Genomic DNA, 23,962 nt, shown 5'->3' with positions numbered 1-23,962 from the left:
ACAACAGTCTGCAAGTGAATTCTAACTCAGTCAGCCCACAGTTATCAACAGCAGTTTTGTTTCCAAACTTCAGAATAACATTACCCTTCAAAGCTTATTACATACAATAACACAAACGCAGCAAAAATTCTATATATAAATAGTGACGAAAACTCAGAGGTCTATTGAATAGAAGTTTAGAGAAAACAGTATAAAACCTATTAGTCTTGTAGACAGCGCATATAAGAAGTGATGCCCTGAGAACTGCCCATAAAGGCAGTCCACTTGCCCAATATTCACATTCCCTTGTTATCAAAAGACTTTTCTGACCCAATAAAAGCACTGCATAATTCTATAAAAAATAAACTTCTTACAATGTTTATGCAGACAAACCTTTCATAATCTTTTAAATAATTTCTCCATTTTACCTCGCAGAGAAAAATATATTGTGCTTCCAAAGCACATTACATTATTGACACACATAACTAGTACTTACTACCAGCTGTCATAACTTCATGTTCTCTTTCCTCCTCTTCATCCTCTTGTTCTGGGTGTCCTTCTTCTCTGTCGCGTTCTGCCTGCTCCTCCATTTCCGCTTCTTCATCAATTGTACGAGTAAAAGAATGTTCTTGAGTATCAACATCAGCAGATTCTTGGTTATCTAACATCTTGATTAAAAAAAATATATATACAGTGAAATTAATTCTCACCAAAATGAAAGATGAACATAAAAGGACATAGGTATTTAATAAGCCTTTTTCCTGTCAAAAAGATACTTTTGATATTGTGTGAAATGAACAACAGACAGCTGTTTACATTCAAGGCTTTAAATACATAAGTCAGAAAATTTAATTTTCCTTTAATAACTGTTACTCAGATTATTTGCAGAAAAATGTCTCCTTGTAAGGCTTGCTTAGACTCTATTGTCAAACTTTGACACTTCAGCATCAAAGCCTTTAGCAACCACATGCCGTTGTCTCATAAAATTTTCTCCCTTTAAAAACAACATGAATATGATAAAACTTACTTTGATGGAAACAATGATGTTACTTAAAGCGATACTCAATATGTTCCCATTTTTACTCTTAACAGTCCTGAATTTGCAGTTCTTTTCCTCCCTTTTATTTCAATGAAATAAAACAGATGCACACCCCAAGATCAAAGATTAGCGTTATGAGGTGCACAAGAAGAACAGTAGTCTTAGAACTTGAATTTAAAAAATCTTTTTGATTGAGTGGATGTATTTGGGTTGATGCTTTCCTTCAATTTGAGGATATAAGTGCTGACCAGCAAAATACCTACTACCTAACAGACAATTTTCCAATGCAGGAAACAGCTTTAGACAATCTGAAGAAGGCAAAGCTTTAAATATAAAACATACAGTTATATTAGAGGTTTTAGAATACTTTAGAAGTAATTAATCCTACAAATCTTGGGACATACATGTCCCACCAGCATAATTCATCTGCCCTCTCCTGGCAGTTTTCCTTTCAGAAAAAAAAAAAAAAAAGGGTCTTTGTAGCAGCATATCATGGTTACCATTTTTCTGTTGCCTCTTACTTGCTCTCGTCATTCTATCATTAAGCCTGTGTATACTTTGCAAATGCAAACCAACTATTTTTTCCCAATAGTATTAAATCTGAGATCTCCCTGAAGCTACAAATCTACTGCATACATTTAGATTTGCTGTATTGCATCTGCACAATAAACTTGAGGATTTCTGGGAGTAATGGAACTTATTGCACACACGCAGTACACAGCACCTGATGGTGAGCATGCACAACAGCTGTAACATGAACATGAAGCAACAGATTTATTACGTGTTTAGAAAATGACCACCCCGTGTATCCTTGATAAGCCAGAGAACCACCAAGCTTAACGCGTGCATACTGTCCTGCGTACACACACTCCACCCAATGCTTTCAGAAGTGTTGAATCTCTTGCAGATATGTTAGACCATGAGAAAGGAAGGGGCAAAGACACATATCCCCTTAATATTAATTAAAAGGAGGAAACAGACCTACACAATTTTAAAAAGCATCACTAGTGCTTTACAATATAGCTAAAAAGCCTCATAATCCTGATGTCACATGAGAATTTCCTTGATTAAAAATATCCCGCTTGTAGACTGCAAACAGCAATTAAAAATCTTATCAGAGAAACCCTAATCCTACTTTAAGGACTACCTTGTAATGCCTAACAGTCCCCAACCCTGAGTAATTCAATGAACACTTCCATCATGAATTCTGACCTGGCTTAATACAATGATTCAGAAGTTGCCATCATGCTAGTTTCAGGCCCCGTCATATCATGTCTAACATTCATGTAGGGCTGACAAGGACAAGTAGCCTTAAAGTAATGACAGGACGAAGAAGAGAATCTGGCTGGGGAGGAAGGAAAAAGGGGTGAGTAAGGCAGGAAAGGGGAAGAGGGAGGTACAGAGAGGGACAGAGATCAGAGGCCCAGGTAACTCAGCTGGGTTCAGGAATGGCAGCCAGACGAAGCTGTGGCCTGGTCAACCTAGCTAAGCAATCCTAAGTTGTGGGCTTCTACGGTAGAGCATACTAGTGCTATGTTTACAGGTAAAACTAGGCTTCAGGCTGTGCTTCAATCAAATATTGTCAATCAATTATTTGCTGCAATTGATTTAATACCACATGTACTACAGATTAAGGGACTCCTAATTATACATCGCCTATTTTCATTTAAAAACTCCTGGAAGTTTTTCAACAAGGTAGAACAAAAATACTGGCAACATATATGAAATTAACATTATGTAATGTTTTCTTAATACACAGTAAAACCTGGAGCACTCAAAAGAGCTTTACAGTCTTACCCATCTGTCTCTTGAGGATGACCTAGTCTGAATAAGTTCCATGTTCTTGCAGGCAAGCAAGCGACTCCGAACTTTATATACACAACGGTATACTTCTGCCAAGGCTTTGCCAGGTTGGTATCTACAAAAAGAGAGACCCAAAATGTAAAAAATCATACAAGCTTTCTTTTAAAAATTGAAGTTGAACTTTTAAAAGCAGCTTTAAGTTACTTGCCTGCTCTCACCACAAGCTTGATTAAGTAAACTTGTATGTTTCAGAAGAGCTGCAAGCACAAATCTGGACACAGTATCTAGGAGTGATTCATTACTTAAAGTTGCAGTATCCCAATCTGAAAATAGAAAGGATTCATCAAAACTGGCTACTGTTTCCAACAAGCAAATATATTTTCAATGACATCATTAAAAAAAAATCTTCACCCATTTAAATAATTTAGAAGTAGTTTTAATACTTAAGAAATAAGTTTAGCATCAATAGCTCATAAATACACTGCTTCAGACACATGTGTTTTGGTCTGCTCAAGGTACTTAACTCTAACAGTCAGCCAAGGGCATGCACACAAACTTCTACCAGAGACTCAAAGAGCAGAACCCAGGGTGCAACCTCTCTTTCAAGCAAGGATACGGAGCTGCAGCTCTTCTCTTTACTGAGCCACTGATTTACACGGAACTTGTTTAGAAACACACCATATTTGAGACTTTCTGCTCTTTTACACGTGGTTGATACTACATTCAATAATTATTTCACAGACTCACTTAAGGTGAAAAAGCCTTATCTCCAGTAGGAAAGCCAACTATTAACACAAGCACAAGCTTAAGCACAAGTTTCACTACTAATATTAACAAGAGACATTTTCAGGTCTCAAAATTAAGGTTCGTCCAGTATTTTCAGAAACTGGCTTTTTCATTTCAAAAGTTTTTCCCCACTTTAAAAAGATCTGTTATGAAAATAATATCGTTCTACTATAAAATAACCAAACTGCCAAGCAAGCCTCCACAAGGCACCGTAATTTTTCATGGGGGGAAAAAAATATTACTGTCCCACTTCGTTACAAATATCTTCATAATATTTTTTTCAATTAAATATTATCTATGAATTCTTGAAACTGCTGTAAAAATCACAAAAACTTACCTGGCCACATAATGTTTAGTCTAACACACCAGCTGCTCAGCAAGTTCCATTACTTTGCATTTGATGCTACGCTAACTGTCACCATACAACTTCCAGTCAGCTTGCATTATGAACAGAGCAGAACCGAATCAACTTCTAAAACACCCAGTTCCATAACCAAAATAATACATATTAGCCCATTTATCTCAGATTTTGCAAACAGACAACCTGCGTTTTTTACTGGAATTCCTACTTCTGTGGAATTCTGCAACAGAATTCTCTGTGTTGCTCTGAACAGGAACACAATACCATTTGCTGTCTTCTGGATTTGGCCTAGCTTGGCCAGAGCTACAGAAAATTATCTCTGGATCCAGTAGACAGTTACAGTACAACCACAATGCTTAGTGGATCTCATTAAAAGGAGACCTAGGAAGCTTGAGCAGGAGCCCAGATTTTAGGCAATAAGCATGAAGAACCATTAATACTGTAAGGCCAGACTCCCAGAGACTTAAAAAACAAAAGATGACTTACCCCTTCGTCCTATTCCTAACATATTTTGCAAGTTACTTTGCCTTCCCCCAGCTACTGCCCATCAATTTTTCTTTTTAATTCCAAGTTTCACCCTGCTCTACTAGGAAAACAGAAACACCAACAACTGAGTAAGCAAACAAGAGTCTCTCTTTTCCAGTTTAGAGGGAAAAAGAACTACATGTTTGCCAAACACTGGAATCAATGTCAAAAATAAGTAACAGAAAAGGCAAAAGAAAGACTGTGGAACATGACAATAAATTATTTTATCATGTTGCAAAATTAAAAGTCATTGCCAAGGAAAATATTGGATTCTACCAGGTATGTAGTTGAAGCATGCAATATGCTTTTAACACACACACGTATATATATTTTCAACATCTTACCTTTACTAACAGCATAGTCTTGCATACTGATCCAGAGGCTCCTTGCTGGCTCTTTTGTACAACCCAAGGCCAAATCAACATACACAGAAATCTCAGGTCTCAGCTTATAATCGAATGGCTTCTGTTCCTCATTTCCAGATAGGGCCACTTCTAATAAGGAGCTCATGCATTTGTCTAACAGAAGGGAAATACTTAAGAAGTTAAACTCTGCAAATTTTGAGGATTACATGCATCTACCTAAGAGCGTATAAAACAGCTTTCACTCTCCACTTCTTTAAAAAAAAAAAAAAAAATCAAGACATCTCATTGTCTGACTACAAACTCACATTAGGTAAGGAGTAAAGTGACTCAGAGTTACAATTTACGTAAAACATATGAAGATTTAGAAGCATTATCTAACTCTGCTTCAATAGCATAATTCTGTATCATTAATTCTACCTGAACTATATAGCCATACACTTGTAATTATTGTATCTTCAGACATGGACCCATCTCAAAATACTACGTCTTGTAAATAAGTCTTGAAGTAGTCTACTCAGAATCAGAGGAAGAAGAAGATGTGAACTAACAGGAACAGGCCACAGAGAAGCAGAAGCAAGTGCATTATTCAGATAGGAAGGGATGACTAGAAATACTAGTGCTCAGTCCTGTTAACACTTCTGGTAGATCAGAAGGATTGAAGTTTGTTAATAGTATTATTTCTAATTAATAAAAATTCCACTTTGTAAGCAGAATACAATTTAAGATAATCTTTTTCAATAATAAATATGAACAATGGAGCCCCTGGCGTGTCTGTTAAATGCTAAGCATCTAAGAGTAAAACATTTAAATTTAACTCAGTGAAGTCTGTGTTACTTCTGTCTCTGAGAAACTGCAGATTTTTCTTCTTCTGTATGCATTTACAAGACCCTTCGTAAACTACAGCATATAATTAAATATCCGTTTTCCAACTTTTTGTATTACTACGCGAATAGACAAGAATGCTGAAAGACATACCCTAAGTACACAGACTTATTCAAACATCATCAGAAATTTCAAAACTGAACACAAATATTTACAATGACAATTAGATACTTGCATTTAACAGCTTACCTAAATGAGGAATATCCATTTCCACTCCATCACTGAAAAGTGGAGTTTTCAACCAATAGGCTGTATCTTGTTCTTCAGGGGACACCGGAGGTCCTTGAAGCATGCCACCGAGACACCGCCCAATAAGCAAAGCTACAGTTCTCTCTAGATCAACAAGCCATACCCAAGACTGGGCAGGCTGTGGTAAGGGCACTCCAGCAGGATCAATTAATTCACCTAAAAGTATTAGCAATGAATTGTCAAATTAGTCGCTGTTGCCCAGATGTTAAAAACAATTCCAAAATTAGTAAAATCAATGGCAGATCTTGTTAATATTTCCCAGTCAATAGCAGATTTGCCCCTCAGTCAAGAACCTGTAAACTGAAGAAACAGCAGTTAGGACAAATAGGTCGCTTAACATTATAACTTCAGCAGCAGCGGAGGCCATCACCATTCACGGTCCAACTGTTCGTACTCAATGAAGTAAAGGCTCTTTTAAACTCTGCCCAAGCACCTATTTTGTGCAATCCACATTTCTTTGTGTTCTGATAAACATGCACAGAGAAATGATACAACTGGAAACAGCACTTCATAAAAGCAGAAAACTTTGCCAAAAATACTAATGAAAAATTCAATGAACGGCAAATAAATATAGCACCTCCCATCACAAATGTCGGTCGCTTTCCCTCTGCTTTTATATTTCTGTTTCACTGGCATCAGAAATATCTGGTGGCATGTGTTCAGGAATTTAGCAGGTAATCCATGATTTTAAGTTAAAATTCTAGTACACCATGAAATGGAAAGCGAAAGTAAAATTTGGACATGAAAGTAAACAGATCATGCCAAAATTATCTATTAGCTGCATCAGGGGAAGTTCAGATTGAACAGTATGAAAAGGTTCCCCACAGAGAGGGTGGTCGGTCACTGGAACAGGCTCCCCTGGAAACTGGTCATGGCACAAAGCCTGTCAGAGTTCAAGGAGCGTCTTGGACGATGCTCTTAGTCATGTGGTTTAGTTTTAGGCAGTCCTGTGAGGAACAGGGAGTTGGATTCCCATGATCCTTATGGGTTCCTTCCAACTTGAGATTTTCTATGATTCTGTCATTCTAAAATCAGTGTTTCTTTTACAAGTAAAGAATGGTATTTTTATGTATTACAAACTTAGTATTTTCAGTTCAATATATATTTCCCATATCGCTCTTGGATTCCCACACAAGTCAATATACATTCTGGGTTTACAGAATAAAAAAAGGTGACAAGCCATTTTTTATTTTTCAGATTAACAGTGTGTTACTTATTACCCTTACCATGAAGTGGCCACTGTAATTCTTGATCTTCTAAAAGGGCCGCAGCAGGTAACAGTCTATTAAGACGATCTAAAGGTGGCAACAGATCTAGCAGGTAACTCAACAAAGGCCGAGCTACTGATACTGGCAGTAACAATAATGAGTTGACAATCTGAGAGAGCATACTACCAGCAGCTGATACATAAATTACATCTACAGAGGAAAAAAAACCAAACAACCATAATTATAATTCAGAATATAATTATATTCCAAGCACAATTTAACAAGTCAGAAAGAATAGCATAAGAATATCTCAGCTGTCTCAAGTATACATGTTGAATTGGGAGGTTTGTTTAATAATTATTAATCCATTCCATATTTTACTTCCATGCTTTTCAGTAATCTCAAAAAAAGTACTTTTAAAAAGAGAAATCTAGAACTAATGAAACTGAAACAAAAATGCACAGAGACAATATCCTCTCTATTCTGTATTTTTTCTGTATGCAAAACGTTATATCAAAAACATGAACCAGATGCTATCCTTGGGTAGACACTTAATCTCCTCCTTTGGGGGAGGCTTGGGATGTCTACTTTATGCAGATATAGGGAAAATAAGGTATTTTATTATTCAAATCTAAACAAACAAGAACTGCCTTAAGCTTACAGTGCCACCACTAGTGATTTTTCCATGAACATTTACCTCTCAGTTTTTCCCCAACACTACCATTCCAAGAGCTTTCTTTAAGCAGTGTTGCAGAACGGGAATAGATATCTGTAGCATGAGGCAATAAAAGCTGAAGGTGTTTGTGAAGCAGTGCCACACTGCTGGAATTCTAGAAGGAAATAAACAACCAAACATAAGAATAATTCTGTAAATGTATTTAAGGGGTTCATTATTTAAATCAGTTTAGCCTTCACCTAATCAGAAGACTTTCAACAGGAATCTTACAACATTCTGGTGCTCGTGCATATTGAATTAATCCCTCCCTCCCTCCCCCTCCATGATAAAAATAAGGACACACACCTCACTAACACTGTTGATGTGGCAATAAGCCAGTAACTGTTTCTGCAGTGAACATAAAAGCTCATGAAGATGAGCAGGTTGGCTGTTTTCTGATGATGATGTACCCAATAAAAATTTATCACTGTTTTTTTCCAGTTCTCCAAAGGCTTGGTCCTATTAAGACAAAAAGGGGGAAAAAAAGAACAATTAACTCTTTCTTCAAATGCTAGAATACTTTAATAGCACCTTAAAAATAAGCTTTTTTACCTTTACCTTGTGTACCTGTGATTATCAAAGAAATTGGATCATGTCAAGTGGATCATGGGATAACCAAACTTGAAACTACAATCGTTTAGAATGTTACAGTAGTGATTGCGATAGCTGTCAAGCGAACATTTCTATTCTAAAAACAGTATTTTCAGATGCAGAAATATTTTTCGTTCAAACCACCAAGGATAACTGGATGAAAGAACTCACTCCCCACCCTGACCCCTGAATCACAAAATGTTAAAATAAGCAATAATCCTTTAGAATTTATTGCAGGCTGGCACATAAAATGTTTCAGATTAGAATCCTTCCTTGCATTATCTAGGATGGCAATAAAAGGAGCAGAAGGTAGATACCTGCTTGACTTCATTCTGAATTCTATTGAAAAAACTGAGTTAGTTTCAAGTAGAAAATTCAAAGTAGATAGCTCAATCTAGATGACTGGTGGAGGTCTGGAGAAAAGAACAAAAAACTACCAACCTTCACCCTCAGGAGACAGGGATACTGTGCCAGAAAAGTAAAAATCTCTGATTTCCTTTTGCTGTTATATTTAACTGGCTAGTTGAATAAAAAGGTGAGAGAGAGTCTGTTACTTGCTTTTATGCTCCCCTAAACTTTTCATCAGCCTCTAAGGTTACACAGCTAAGAACAACAATCTGTTTGACAGAATACATGTAATAAGATGGCTGACCTGTACTTGCTGTAAGGTAGTTACCCTAGTGAAGTTAAACAGATTCACGTTCCTGGTGCCTGCCTATCTTTCTCTGGTGACTGAGATTATACTGAGAAAAAGGGTTCCATAAAATCTACTTAGTTGACCAGTTACATTCTATCTTCCAAAAAATTTTGAAGCCAAAGTAAGAGCAATAAAATACTTCAGTCTGATATGAAACCATCTACATTTACATAAGCCAAGCTGAACAATAAATACTGCTACAATAACATTAGAACCATAATGTTAGAGAAGATTTAACTGATTTTAGTCCACTGCAGGACAAATATATATGGCAATGCTACTTTAGATAAACAAAAAGAGCACCATTTTCTGAAAATGAGGAAAAACTTTTAACCCTTCTAAGTATTCAAAATTCATTACCATTTAAAAAATAAATACATAAATACAAGACCTATACGTACTGTATAAAATCCCAAATTTCTTAGAAGAGTCTTCATTAAGATTTCAGCTAGATGAGTATCCGGATGACTGCTCTGGACAGCATATGTTTGATCAGCGAGATTTCCATAGCTGATACATAACGAGGAAGTTTCTGTGGCATCAGATGGTGAGCTATAGCCAAGCAGGGAAGCTACATGGGTATGATCCTGCAAGCTTGTCAGAATAATATCCAATTGCATTCTCTAAAGAAAAATGTTCAGACACAAGAAACACTCTTTGTTAATGAAGATAAAATAATGAGCTAAGAAGAAAAAAGCATCAGGCATAGTTACGCAATAAAAGTATTCTAATGAGATGTGAAAATAAGCTGGAGGACTTCACCAAAAAAATCCAAACAATTTTTTCTGCAGATTTTTAGTATTAGAGAACAGATAAATACATTGAATTATATGACCATAGCTAGTAACAATCTGAGATTAAGAGAGGGAGAGACTAGATATCGGACCAAATGCTTTCCCCAGTATGTTCTAGTTGTCTGATTATTGGGGGGAGGTGGATGGGTGGAGCAAAGGGGGCAATTATCCTGATCTATACATAGGAAAAAGGAAAAGGGTAAAAAGCAGGGCAAGCATACATTAGACCAAGGGAGGTGGCAGGTGCAGAGTAATGACCTTCAGTTTCAGTATTGTTCCGCACTGTTGCTGGTTATGATTCCTGAAAAACCTAAACTTGCTCTACCCTAGTAATTGCCAGGGGTTTTAGTTTGTACCAGTACTAATCTTCAGAAATCTTTAGAACATTAGAATCAGAAGATTCTTATTCATAGTTTCAGTATCAGTGTAAACCAGTCTATTCCATAGCTTATAAAATAAAGGATTTGACCAGGATCCTATGCGTACAGAAATGAATAACAGTTTCTCTCATTTTTTAACCTGAGACTACTGCTGAAGCTTCAGTTCCTACTGCCCTCAAGGATAGGAACAGATGTTCCTTTAATTTTTTTTCCTTCCATTTGTACAATACTGGGCAAGTCTCCTAACCTGCATTAATTCCTGTTCTTTACATTCAAGAAAGAAAAAGGAAAAAAGGAACATCCCAGTCATCTTTGCAAAGCAGAGTGAAATCCATGTAGGAAAAGCATTACACAAGTATTCTTCCCAGAAAACAGTTAATTTTCTGTTACCAAGACTTGTTACATCAGGCTAGTATTCAAAAATATCTAACCTTTAAACTTGTCTAGATACTCTGACACAGCAATTCCTAACCTTTCTGTAGTCAAGCTTCACTTGAGAAAACATGTGGTGCTCCTTACCTCACTAGATTCTGATTTAGCCAGGCTACTGATTTTGTTAAGTTGGGCTTTGCACTGCATCTCACCAATAATGTGCTTGCACTCTGCAAATGAGGCTCACCTCACTGCTCAAAATGTTCTAGCAAAAAAAAAAAAAAAAAGCAACCAAACACAACTGCTTTCAAAGCATGGCATATTTTTACTTGACCTTACCTGTCCTTTTGATAAGCTTTCCCATCTATCAGGACCTTGGGGTAGAAGAGAATGTAGCAATTCCATTCTCTCTCGCAATGGAGGAAGTAGCATAGTTGCTCCTACTGACAATGTCTCAATTACTACCTAAAATTAGAGCAGCAGAAAATACTTCTCCAGTGAGGGGTGGGGAGCATACAATATATCCAAAACATCCACTTAATTTCATTTAACATCAGAATTCTATCACACAATAGCGCGTTAATCTTTTATTCTGTGATGCACAGAATACCCACACTGAAGGAGCAAAATGAGACCAATGTATTGTGAAAAATTCTTTCTAAGTTGCTATTTCCTGTAAGAGTGCCATCTTAGGAGAAGTTACTCAAGTAAATTAGCTACTCAATCCACAACATTAACATTTCAGGCTTTATTACAAGCAATAAAAATTAAAATGCTACGAAATAGCTTTTTGAAATTCTCATTCTCCGCTGCTTTCAGATTGTAGAACAGCGGTGGTGATTAAGTATTTTAACTTTAATGAGTAAAATTTGTAAGTCAGAATAATGTTCATCAGAGTGCCACATTCAGAAAGTCAGAGAACTCTCTAATTACACAGTCAAAGAAAGAAAGGAGAGTAGCAGAATTTTCACATGTAAACAAAAAAGCATTACTTACTTCCTGAATTTCATCAGGAACAGACGAGTCCATCAGTCTAAACAACAAATTTCGAAGAGGACCAGCTTGCCGGCCAAGAATGCTAGTAGCTACACCTCCAGCCAGTGCAAGTGCAAGATGATTAGAAAGCAGCTTCAAACACAATTTAAGAAAATTGTGATGTTCCCTGTAAGAAGAAATACATGCCTGTTAATGTCTCCGATTATTAGCCTTACTTTCTTTCACTTATTTGTGCATGAAGCTTTTAACTCTCATTTGATTTTGCATACCAGAAGGATAAGTAAATTACAGCTGGGACTTTAAAGAAACTCCTCTGAAAACCTACTGCCAATCTGCTTAAAAGAACAAAAACGAAAATCAGAATAAAGTGTCTTTGTGTACAATGGTTCCAAGAGGCATTCAGTTTAGAAAAGTAGTCCCACGAAGCAAAATCCCATGAGTCAAAATCATCCCAAAATACACAAGTAGACAGACAAATATATTCCTCACATAAAGGAAAAAATAAACCTTTTAAGATGTAATAAACGTAACCTTCTCTCAGAAGATTTAGGAGTACAACAAATCGGATCAAAAATGAAAAGTCAGAATAGTAATGTGTAGTCTTCTTAAAAAAGAACTTTTGAAAAAACTCTGTAGCAAGGAAAAAAGATTCATAAAGATCTTTGACATTTATAGTGTTTTTTGCAAACGTCAGTGAGGAAACATTCATGCTTTTGTATTTTATAGCAATACATTTAAAGCATCACCTTTGGTGAAAAGAATCAAATCTGGAAGCTATAATAGCAATTACTGATGATTTGTCAAGCAGCTGTTTTAGTCAACATGGCTCTATCAAGATAGGTTTAGTTTTGTTGCATTTCATTTTCTGGAGCACCTTCCAGAAAAGACAAATTTGTGGAAATGCATAAAGGCTCCCCAAATCCAAAGCAAGGAAAATGCTCCTTGCACATATATTTCAAACTTAAGTGACATTTCATGTCTATGAATCTCACATTTGTGAGAAGCAGCTTGCATTTTCAAAACTAATGGAATATCTTATCTTGGGAAAAAAAAACAAAACAAAACAAAACCAACCAACCAACCAAAAAACACCAAAACAAAACAACATGTGGAACTGATCATGAAATATCCCAAATTGTCCACTACTAACCTCTGTCTGTATCAGAAGCAAACTGCTGTAACTGTAATACTACGGCTCATTACAAAGTTTCATACACAAGTCAGTTACTGAAAAAATTGAACTGCCTTTATCCATTTTGTTCATTCAGATGGAAAACAGTTATGCTACTTGACATAGCCTGAACAACAGTCATACGTGACCTTTAAAAAACTCTTCCATGCATTCTGAATAACTTCTGTCTCTCCAGAGGTGATCAGAGACCTTGAGCTGCAAGAAGGAAACAGCCAACCCTCACATGCTAAAAACACTTGTAGAAAAATATCCTAATTGCTTAGATAGAAACAGGGTTTTATCAAGGCATTGACCCCAACTCAAAACGCAATGGCAATTATATGTCTCCCCGTCTTAGCATCACACATGTGTTGGTCAATAACTGAATGTATGGATTGATGCCTTATCACTTTAAGAGGTTTTTTTTTTGCCTGAGCTTATCAGTAGATTAGAGTCAGTAAGCACCCGCTCAAACTGGTTACAGGAGGAAGAACTTGCAAAGTAGAAATAACGTACAGAAATAGTAAAAGCATTTCAGCTATATAGAAAAATGTGTTTTAAAGGATAACTCTGAAAGAAAATATTTCACTCAGTGCATAATTAAAATAAATTCCAGACAAAAGATCCTGCTACATTTGAGGCACTGAAAAGCTCCTGTGCTATACAAACAAAAGGCACCTGAAAGAGCAAATAAACCAGACTTTTTCTTGTTAAAGAAAAGACTAATCAGAACTAAGCCATACACCACTGCTGTAGAGAAAATAATTTTTAAAGATCTATAACATGCATATGCTGTATATACCTTGATGAAGGAAAAGGAAGAGGAGGAATTTCACTGTTAATTTTGTCACAGTAGTGCTCAAGAAAACAACGAAGATGCGAAAAGGTACTTTCTTCAAGGTCTACGCAATAGGGTCTGTGCCATGCCACAACTTGCCTGGAATCAAACATCAAAATACGTTAACTACTGAAAATATTCCAACTGCTTTAATAAATTAACAATTTAAGTAGGTTGAGTACACACTTGACTGAAACAATTTTTTTCTTACAACAAACTAATACGATTGAGGCAGACGAGCTTCCAGAACCTTGAAGGTATTTTCTTTTCTCTTTTCTGCAAAGGTCTTTACAAATCAAACATTCTTCATTTATGAACAAAAATACCTACAATGCCATAAATATAAAGCCATACGTATTTAATCTGACTCGTGCAAAAGCTGACCAGTATTTATAAAGCTGTTTTAGTACAAATGGTGGATTATAGAGAGACTTTCGTACAACGTAGGGAGAATTCAAAAGGTGTAGTACCACTTAGTACTATTTGAGTCTCACTATTTCCTTAATTCATTTTTTTAAGATAGCTCCCTTTAAAACAGGGCGTTGAAATTCTTCCTGAATTATCTTCCAAATATTAAGTTTTTCTATTCCTTTGTGTTAGTCCATACATAAATCTCGAGTTTACCTGTTCACTTCAATCACTTGCTCACGTCTTTGATGTAACAAAGTATTATTTCAGTTATTGTATATTAATAACCAAACTATTTATTTAGGTACCTGGTTTTAGTTTAGCTTAACATGTAACCATCCAGAAATTTGTTAAGATGTTTAAATCCACATCAGTAATTTGGCTAAAGTTCCCCATTTCCCAAAGTCTTGTGCTTAGTTTGCTCCTTGTAACACTAAAGGAAATTGCCTAAGCCACAAAAAATCCTGTCAGAAGCACAAAATAAAAAATTCTGCATTGTTTCTCCTCCTACTGCCTAACTTGTCAATTTTTACAAAGAGATAATTTTTGTCAATTTGTAATTTTGTAATTTGAAATTTGTGATTTTCGTATACAAAGAACTAATATCCAAATCCTTCGTGCTGCTATATTTTCACTTGTAATCTTTAGCAGTCTGAAAAGAAAAAAGAATAGAAGAGGAGAAAAAAGAGGAAGAGAAAGAGAAAGGAAGAGAGGAAGAGAGAAGAAAAGACTCTCCAGTCCAAAACATTACAAGCAGATTACTTGAAACACATGACGTGGTTAACACCTTCACGAAAGAGTTACATGTACCCCAAAGTGGACTTGTATAGAGAGAATTTATACCTGTCCCCCAATGTCATTGTTACCTGTCCCTTGGAAGAGCTGTCCAGGCAAGGCTGTGGGATGTTCCTGCTGAAATTTGTTGAATTGCAACTCCATCTAAACCACTTACTTTCTTCGGTTTAGTAATGGGACCAGTAGAGTTTCCCTGACCACACTGTCCCATTGAATTGTTACCCCACGCATAAACTTCATTATCTATAAACATAAATAAAGTAGAAAACAAAACCTGAGATACAATTGCTTTTGATCAAGAGGAGGGTCATGTATTTTTACACCTTTTTCTTTTTACCATGAGAAAGTGCCAAACAGTGACTGTCACCAATCGAAATATCAACTATTCTTGTAGCAGCCAGTTCTTCAATAAGCTTGGGTCTGAGAGCAGTTGCCTCTGAAGAGCCACAGCCAAGGCATGCACCGCAGCCCCATGCATAAACCTAGAGCAAACAAACCACAAAATATCAGTATGTCAAATTTGTATTATTGGTGACCACAAACAAACAAAATACCAGATAACCACTTGCACAATAATTGTAATTATGCTTTCAACAAAACACGCACAGTACTTTTATGACTCTAACGTACATTTCATATAATCCATATTTCTTCCCCTAACCACTCAGATCACTGGCCACAAAGCACATCAGCAGGGAGGCTGTTGCAAGAAAAGAAACTGCTACAGTAAACTTCAACACTCCTAATCCATACTTTAAAAACCCTTTGAGGGTTTATTATATAATATTATATAATATATTAATAATATTATAATTTAAAACATATTAATATAATATTATATAAATTATATTAAAAGCCTTTGAATCACAGTGGGGTGAGGGGGGGGTCAGTTAGGTTACATGTGTAGAAATGCTTATTATATTACATGTATATACATCATGCCAGTAAGGGCCTTCATTTACCACCTAAATATTTATCTCCAAGCTCTCCTGAGATTTTTCAGATTAGAAATAAAACTTTCAGTTAACATCTATATTCTAAAATACATATACATTTTAAAAAACTATTAAATCACTTAACCACCTGAGTTGGTTAATGCATTAAAAATTACAAGCATTTCACTGCTTTTTGCTTCTAGAACCCACTTTGTTTCCTGAATCCAATTTGGTTTTGCACTGGTTACATTTATTAACCTAAAAAAAATTCGTTTTCTGTGGCTACGCAAGACTTTTGAAAAGTATATTTTCACATGACTCTTCAGCACATTTTGAATTACTCTAGCGCATTAGGATCTTGGTACTTTAGTCAATCTCTAATCAAGAACTTCACTGATATTTAAGTACTAGTTGAATATTTTCTCAACAGTCAAAATAATAGATGATGAAACAATGAACCCACACCATCTTCACCAACCTTCATAACTTCAGTGAAAACTTGTTTTTGCCTACCTGCCCTGTTGATGTCAAGGCAAGTGAAGACTGGCTCCCAGCACAAACTTTTCGAATAAACATTCCTTGCAAGGCTTCTATAACCTTAGGTTTATATACTCTGTTTGTATCACCATGACCAAGTTTGCCTACAAAAGGAGGAAACACAAGTGGAAGGTATTTTCAATACATAAACTACAACAATTAGAAGTACCCAAAAAGAACTCTTTTTGGATTTCCAAAAATGTTTGAGTATATTTTTAAAATTAAAACATATTACAATTTTTATAAAACCTATTCTCTTTCAATTGCAGTAATTACATACTTCAGGAAATATGTACTTATTGTAGTGTATTTAAAAACTGAAATATTAATTCCATTACCTACACTATTCATTGCCTGCTTTTAATTACTAAAGCCTTCCAAAGCACTAAACCTTTTCATATTTGGCAAAAAAAGATAAAAAAATTTCTCTCTCCTACTTTATAAAGTGACTTGAAAAAACCCCAACTTTTCTGCATTTTTTTCCTAACAGCTGTGTGCATTTGTGTAAACATTAATATTTTTATTCCCTTATTCCTCCTTTTAAGTTTCTCTTGAAAACAGCTATTCGTCTCCTCAATTTCACCATTTTCAATCAATGACCTCAAAAACAAGGACTGTCACTAGCCCATGTCAGTGTGTTGACAGAAAAACATTCCTCATAAGGAAGGAGAAAAAATAAAATAAAATGTGAAATATATTACAAAGACTGATAATTTCTACAAAGGTCATGCTTTGATTTATGTTGCTTTAGCTTTCCTACAATATTTTAGTACTGCATTATTAATATCCAAAAGCCAAATTGTTTACAATTTACTGAAACAGAAGAGCAAACTCCAATACTTTGTGATGGTTAAGATGCTTATCCTGGTAAAACCTGATTTGTCAACTGAAATTACAGAAAGGAAGACAGAGGAGCGGGAATAATTCTATATGCGCACCTGCCAGAGCTAGCTTTCCAATGAAATTCAAATTCCTACCCAGTCCTATTAACCACCACTTTGATTATGAGATTTCTGTAGTCTGCATTTTCACCTCTTCTCACACTAAGCTAGGAAGCAATAATACAGCAATTTTAATCTGAGTTTTAATTTGTATCTAGCAGCATAACCAAATTCAGCTAAATAACAGTAATAGTAGAAAATGAATGATTCTGTCTTTGACAAAGCATCTACTGGCAATGAAGCTTAGAAGCCCTTCATTTTTGAGATGGGAGATGTTTCTTCAAGAGGCAGTTTAAATGCAACAGTTTCTAGTACACAAATACAGTTATTGCCATATCAAATAAGTGAGTTTATTTCAAAGTTCGCAGCAAAGCATTTATTCCAAAATTGTTTATGCATTCATTGAGCTTTCTGTTGTGTGAAACCTCTCTTCCTTCTGATAATCTGTTTTTAAAGTCTATAATCTTGCAGTTAAATGTCAAATATTTTATTTAGATTTTACTAAAATCCTTTTCTTGAACAGCTACCAAATGACAAAAAAAAAAAAAACCAAAACCAACCACAACAACAAAAAAACCTCAAATCTGCAAGGAGTACTGAGGCTATGTGGTAGATGGAATAAGATGAAAATTACTACCAAAAAGTTAGTTTTACCTACCATTATCTCCTCCACCAAATGACCATACTGTTCTCCCATCTTTGGACAGAGCTATTGTGTGTGAACTGCCACAGGAAACCTCTCCTACATTGCTAATATCTTTTACTAAGGTTGGAATGTTGCGGCTGTTGCTGTCACCATGACCTAAGGAAAAAAGAAAAACATATTTTCTTTTTGTGAAAATTTAAGTTCTATTTATGGTTTGCAATTTCAGTAAGATTTTGCAAAACCCATATACAATGTAATTATCACAAATTATAATTTCTGCCCACTTTTTAGAAAGATTTGTAGTAAGGCTTGGAAGAGATCTGTAATAACGTTAACAAACATTTAATTTTTATAAGACATACTCCAGAACACTTGTTCATACCTTTCTGCCACTAAATCATAGGACTATTTTCTACCTAGTTTAAAAGAAATAAAAAGAGTTACTAGTACAACTGCCTTTAATACTAGCTGACTAGGTAGCCATACTACCTAATACGGGGCAGCAGGTAGCCTGAACAGCATGAGGAAGCTAAAATAAGGGCACACTTACTACTGTCAATACAAGCATACATACTGCACAGACAAATAAACCCAGCAAACTAGTTAGTTTTAGACAATCACAATTCTAACTGGTCCTTTCTGCAGAAGCCCAATACGTTACAGTATCACCTACTTCATAATAAGCATGAGTTACACGTCTAATAAACTATGAAAATTCTGCAGATATGGAAGAAAAATGGGGCACATAGGGAAAAGAATACTACATGGTATTCATAGCTGATTAAATGTGAACAAGTTACTATGACCTAATTAAATGCTACCTTTTAGCTGCGCACTGGAACTCAAAGCTCCCCAAAGCGCATAAAAACCCATAATAACTTAAAACTCAATGAGAACATTTCTACAATTCCCCCCAAAATTGTAGGTTAAACCTCTAACCCAGTGTGCTTTTCTTAACAGCAGGGATAGGCTCAGCAGTTCTATTGATTACCTTGAAAAACTGTGACAGTTTAAGTTGTAAAACACTGTCCTCATCTTCTGCCCCTGTCAGTTACTTGTTTTCACTCGTCTACTTGGCGATAATGACATTCAAAGCAAAGACAGCAGAAAGGAGCTAAAGGCCAATTTGAAGCATTTTTCTATGCAAAATGTTTGGTTCAACTGAGCCTGCTTGAGAAGGGTGTTTTTACACTAGGCATACCAGCTGTACAGCAAAGATGATGAAATAGACAAGTGAACTTCTAGCAAATAGAAATACTGTGGTTTTTGTTTCAGTTAAATTTAACTTTTTAGATGTATTAAGGCAAAATGACATTAAGCCGCTCTGGCAAACTTAATTTCAAGTACCCTTATTAGTATCACATTAGAATCAGACCCTTGATATTATTAGCCAGTTATTCATGACTGTTCAAAGAACTACCCTCCCATCACTAGATCATGTTTATCTAGAATTCCAGTTTATTTAAAATGTCTACTGTTTACATTTAAGTGGCAGTGGCAATTATACACAGTCTTATGAATGAAGGCAACTTTTCCTGAAAAGAAAAATATAGAAAAATAGAATCTTTGTAAAACTAACTGCATTGAAACCTTTTAAGAGTCTCTGCACTAGTTTTAATACAGTCGCCTATACACACACAGCTGTGTACATGTGTGCATATGTATGTGTATTTAGAGGGGACAATAAGAGAACAAGGCAAATACATGTATAGTATCATTACCAGACACAGGAATTCTGCCAAGAACAACTCATGAAATTTTAAAATTACCTAATCTTCCAAAGTCTCCTTCTCCCCATGTATATAGCTCTCCATCTTCTGTAACAGCAGCGCTATGTCTGTATCCAGCTGATACACATACAACCACCTACATTACATGCAAAAATAAAAATCAAGTTTTCATACAAATTGAATAGGAAGTTTGAAAGCTTATGAAAGTCAAGTTTCAGAAGCAGTAAATTGACTTGTTGACTTGTGTGGAGCAAGTACGCACATAAATTAATCTTTGCAGTCTTTATTATTTAGTATTTGATAAGTGGAAATCAGTACACAAAGAGACAAGTTTATATATAAAAATGGTCATGATTTGTTTATCAAGCAAATCTAACATAATGATATCCTAGTCTTATATCAGTGGAAGAAAAGAAAGCATCAGTGGATGTTTAAAACACTGGCCAAAACATAGACAGATAGGGAAGAGAAGGCCTTGTAGGACAATACAAAGCCACTTTTCAAATGAAGCCACTAAAAAGTTGTATACAAAAAGTCCTAATGTTACAGCTAATAAAAGCAACCATCTCCTGGAATGTCACCGCAGTTCAGCAAAAGCACATGAGCAAGTTTTACTCGTAAGACTATGAGAAGGTTTACTGACAATGCCATTGTCCAAATCACACACCTAAAGGCACCTATAAGATTTAGTGCTTTGCTGAAAGTAGACACAGCTTCAAAGAGAAGTTTAGATAAAACACAGAACTTTCTCTTAAGATTTTATATACTTCAAATTTTACACAATATCACAACTGAACAGAACAAAAACAGGTGTTCTACTATGCAAAACATACCTTTCCTTGCAGAGGACCCTGAATAAGTTTGGGATATTTCTGAGTTGAACTATTTCCATGTCCCAGTTTTCCATAGTCACCGTCACCCCAGCTGAAGACTTCCCCTTCTGTTGTAAATGCTAAAGTGTGACCATCAGACCCCTTTGAAGATGACACTTTTTTAATAGACCTATGAGGCTCAAAAGTCAATTTTTTCAATGTGGACTGATTATTGGAGTCACCCAGTCCTAGTCTCCCATAGCTGCCTTTACCACAGGCTCTAACAGAACCATCCGTAGAAATAACAAAAGTACAATATTGTCCAGCTTCAATCTAGAAAAAAAGGTAAAAATAGTAAAAAAAAGAATGATTAGATAAATGTAAAATTCACATATAGGCCTAGAAGCCTGTATCTTTAAACAGAATGTCAGGTTTCTTTACATAACCTTTTCATATAACATGATGTAAAAATTAAGGAGAATTTGGACTTCAGAAGTAAAATTCAAATACCTGAAAAATATTTTATGAGTAAATATATTTTCTTGAGGTAAAGGATGTAAATAGCGATTAATCCATTTTAGTTATTTGCATCTCTTCTACAGACTATAGAACTCAGGCTGCCTTCAGATCTCCAAGTCTGGAGATGGACAGACTTTGAAGGTATCTTAATTTCTGAAGATTACAAAGTAACAGCTTGAAAAAGCACTGTAGGTTTTGCTTAATTTTAACCAGTACCAAGTGGCAACATTACAGAAATATGTCAAATGCTAAAAATCCACTACCATTTGAGACTATGCCTTTTAATTACATAAACAGCAAAGAAATAAGACCAAAAGTTTTTAAGAAAGTAAGAAATTGCCTCTATTAGAAAGTCAGTGCATAGCTGAAGAACGACCTAATAGCAACCCAACTAACCCTGCAATGATTTCCTATAGGAATCTTAACACACCGTTAACTGCAAAGCAGGTTCAAATCTGCAGCATAAAGGCACTGCATGTCCACATCATAAGACAGCACAAAGCAGGTGGTGGACTGCATGGTGACAGCTCTGTTTACTGTGAATTAAGTTCTTCATATAGACAAATACTACAAAGATCATCAATGAAGGCTGAAGAAAAAATTCTTTATCCCAGTGAGAAATCACATAAATATGTTGTCTGGGTGTATACAGTACTATTTAAAGAGTAACTCATTCATTCAGATTACTCATTCCACTCTTGTCTACTAGTGTTTTGTTTAAACAAAGTTTTTTGAATGCATAAACTTGCTTTATGATGCCTGGTCCTACAGTCCACTGGCATATAAAATATATCAGTGAAGTCAATAGAAACAATTTCAGAAAACATACCTAAATTGTCTAGTGACCAAGAAAATACTTTTACTTAAGTCAACACTGCAAAGCCAATATAGTAACAGAAAAGCAAACTATTCTATTCTGTGTCACGCATCAATAGAAGTGCTCAGTTGCACCTGCAGAATCTGTGACTGAGGGCAGAAAGAGCATACTGTACACTGATTTTCAGAAAGTTAATTAAGGTTGCTGTGCCAGCAGTTAGCCCAGTCTGGACTTTTAAACTAGGGAACCTTGGTGTGAAAACCACCAAGGGGAAAGAATATTGAGTAGTTAAGATACCTTTTAAACAACAGAAAAAAACAAAACAAAACAAACCTACAGGCAAGCAAATTCATCCCTGCAAATGCATTTCATAACAAGTTAGATAATTCAATCATTCTTGTTACGTGGATATTGATCTCTGTGTGTCATTAAAAAAGAAACAGAATGTTTTTTCCAGCCATCGATAAAAGTATCGAGATACTTTCAGCAAAATAACTTGTGTGATTAGTTCTGAGCATCATACCTTCATTAAAACTGACACTCAGAAATAAAGTACTATTTTCCAATTTCATACTATAACTATGAAGCTGTTAAATCTTACATAATGTGCCACTATAAATGTCACTCACCGTCTGTGCATCAGAAAAACTTGGAGCAAGCTTGGGTTGAAGTATTTTCTCTTGAGTTCCTTCTACCAGTTGATGACTGCTGTTGCTACCCCAAACATACACTTCACAGGTCTCAGAAACAATGGGAGCATCACCCGTTTGAATGCTGTCAGGGCTGGCACATGTTCTTGAGTAGTCAGATGCCATTCGACAAACCTGTTAAAATGAGAGATTTATTAACACAGTACCATTTTCATTTATTTCCATATAGTCACAATGGTTAATGCAACTTTAGCTTTCCCTCAATATGATTCTCTGCCTAAAACACAAATCATCCATCCATCACCATATCATTAGCTTGCCCAAATTACTTTGTTTCTCTGCATCTTAGTTATTCACCGTTTTTTGCCTTCTTCTTCTACTCCAGAACAACTCAGTAGAGACTGGACCATACTCACATGCACACACCAATCAGATGTGTGAGGGGGAAGTAAACTACAATTACCTTAAAGTCAAGGTTCGTTTCAAGACATACCTCTTCAAATAAACACAGAGCTGCCTCGTAAAGAGAACATAAGCCATCAGACGTTCTGGTTGGCTCTCTCCATTGACTTCGATCAGCGGATGACCCCTACAATTTTAAAATGTTGTTATTATGAGAAAAATACTTCCATACAGCAACACTACACCTGTACAAAATACATTAGGGATTTGTTCTTACAGTTAAGCAAAATTAAAAGCTCTTTCTATAAACATAAGTAAACAACCTTTCTCCACTGAGCTGTGGTATCTGCATATACCTCAGGATACCAAAAATGTGACAAGTGCCAGTTAAACATTCTTATTTATTCATTTTTGTGAAAATATCTGGGTTTAGAGTTAATTTCTCCTAATACTGCTTTTTTTCTGAAATGCATGTCACTTGTGTTTAGTTTGAAGTGATTACTATTTAATTTAAAAATTACTAATCATCATTAGTTTTGTGTTTACATATCTTCCACATTTTGGTCTCTAATTTTATACCTAGTCCAAAACCAACAACAAATAAAGTTGCCCATAAGGACATTCTATCCAATTCAGATCCTGCCACTGCCATGCCCTTCTCATGGGCCCCATTCTTTAAATTTTTTAGTTTTTAAAATTCATGTTTATTAGCAAGCATTACAAGCCTGAGAGGAGAGAAAAGAATGACCGCTTCAGGGAAAAAGTCCTTCCCTGTTTCAGTCTGATTATATGAGGCAGAAGTTTGCCGCAGCTTCTGATTGCATATTGTGCAATAATTTCATAGCTTTAAAGGACCACAAGTAATCACTCAACATACAAAGCAGTGTGCCATAGTTCCAAACAATTTAGCTCGTTTTCTTATCGCATTAATTTCTGAGAAGTACCAAAACCACCAAACATCTCAAGTCTTACTGATTCTCCAAAGGTGTATAAGCAGAGGTCCAGGTTAACTGGAGTGC

General features: G+C 35.6%; 1 protein-coding gene across 15 annotated transcripts in view; it reads right to left on the bottom strand.

Moving 5' to 3' along the window:
• The window catches only part of HERC1 (HECT and RLD domain containing E3 ubiquitin protein ligase family member 1), a 123,489-nt gene that overhangs the window by 77,985 nt on the left and 21,542 nt on the right, over positions 1 to 23,962 (bottom strand). For 14 of the 15 annotated variants that reach the window (XR_014229193.1, XR_014229194.1, XR_014229195.1 and 11 more), the window contains exons 3-22: positions 23,035 to 23,130; positions 22,521 to 22,715; positions 20,577 to 20,888; positions 19,783 to 19,879; positions 18,026 to 18,169; positions 16,403 to 16,530; positions 15,292 to 15,436; positions 15,026 to 15,197; positions 13,716 to 13,850; positions 11,743 to 11,908; positions 11,086 to 11,211; positions 9,602 to 9,823; positions 8,219 to 8,371; positions 7,895 to 8,027; positions 7,216 to 7,407; positions 5,930 to 6,145; positions 4,838 to 5,011; positions 3,030 to 3,144; positions 2,816 to 2,936; positions 476 to 647 (exon numbers count right to left, since the gene is read on the bottom strand). Coding sequence is in view for 12 of the 15 variants with exons in the window: in XM_082321741.1 (XP_082177867.1) it covers positions 476 to 647; positions 2,816 to 2,936; positions 3,030 to 3,144; positions 4,838 to 5,011; positions 5,930 to 6,145; positions 7,216 to 7,407; positions 7,895 to 8,027; positions 8,219 to 8,371; positions 9,602 to 9,823; positions 11,086 to 11,211; positions 11,743 to 11,908; positions 13,716 to 13,850; positions 15,026 to 15,197; positions 15,292 to 15,436; positions 16,403 to 16,530; positions 18,026 to 18,169; positions 19,783 to 19,879; positions 20,577 to 20,888; positions 22,521 to 22,715; positions 23,035 to 23,130 (3,214 nt within the window). In the remaining 3 variants the exon portion in view is untranslated. The remainder of the gene's footprint in view (positions 1 to 475; positions 648 to 2,815; positions 2,937 to 3,029; positions 3,145 to 4,837; positions 5,012 to 5,929; positions 6,146 to 7,215; positions 7,408 to 7,894; positions 8,028 to 8,218; positions 8,372 to 9,601; positions 9,824 to 11,085; positions 11,212 to 11,742; positions 11,909 to 13,715; positions 13,851 to 15,025; positions 15,198 to 15,291; positions 15,437 to 16,402; positions 16,531 to 18,025; positions 18,170 to 19,782; positions 19,880 to 20,576; positions 20,889 to 22,520; positions 22,716 to 23,034; positions 23,131 to 23,962) is intronic. The other variant, XM_082321742.1, reaches the window with a different exon arrangement.

Source organism: Platalea leucorodia (genome assembly GCF_965183815.1).
Source record: "Platalea leucorodia genome assembly, chromosome: 9".
In the NCBI taxonomy this organism is placed as follows: Eukaryota; Metazoa; Chordata; class Aves; order Pelecaniformes; family Threskiornithidae; genus Platalea; species Platalea leucorodia.
The sequence above is the reverse complement of the archived record's forward strand: the minus strand, read 5'-3'. Positions and strand labels throughout refer to the sequence as shown.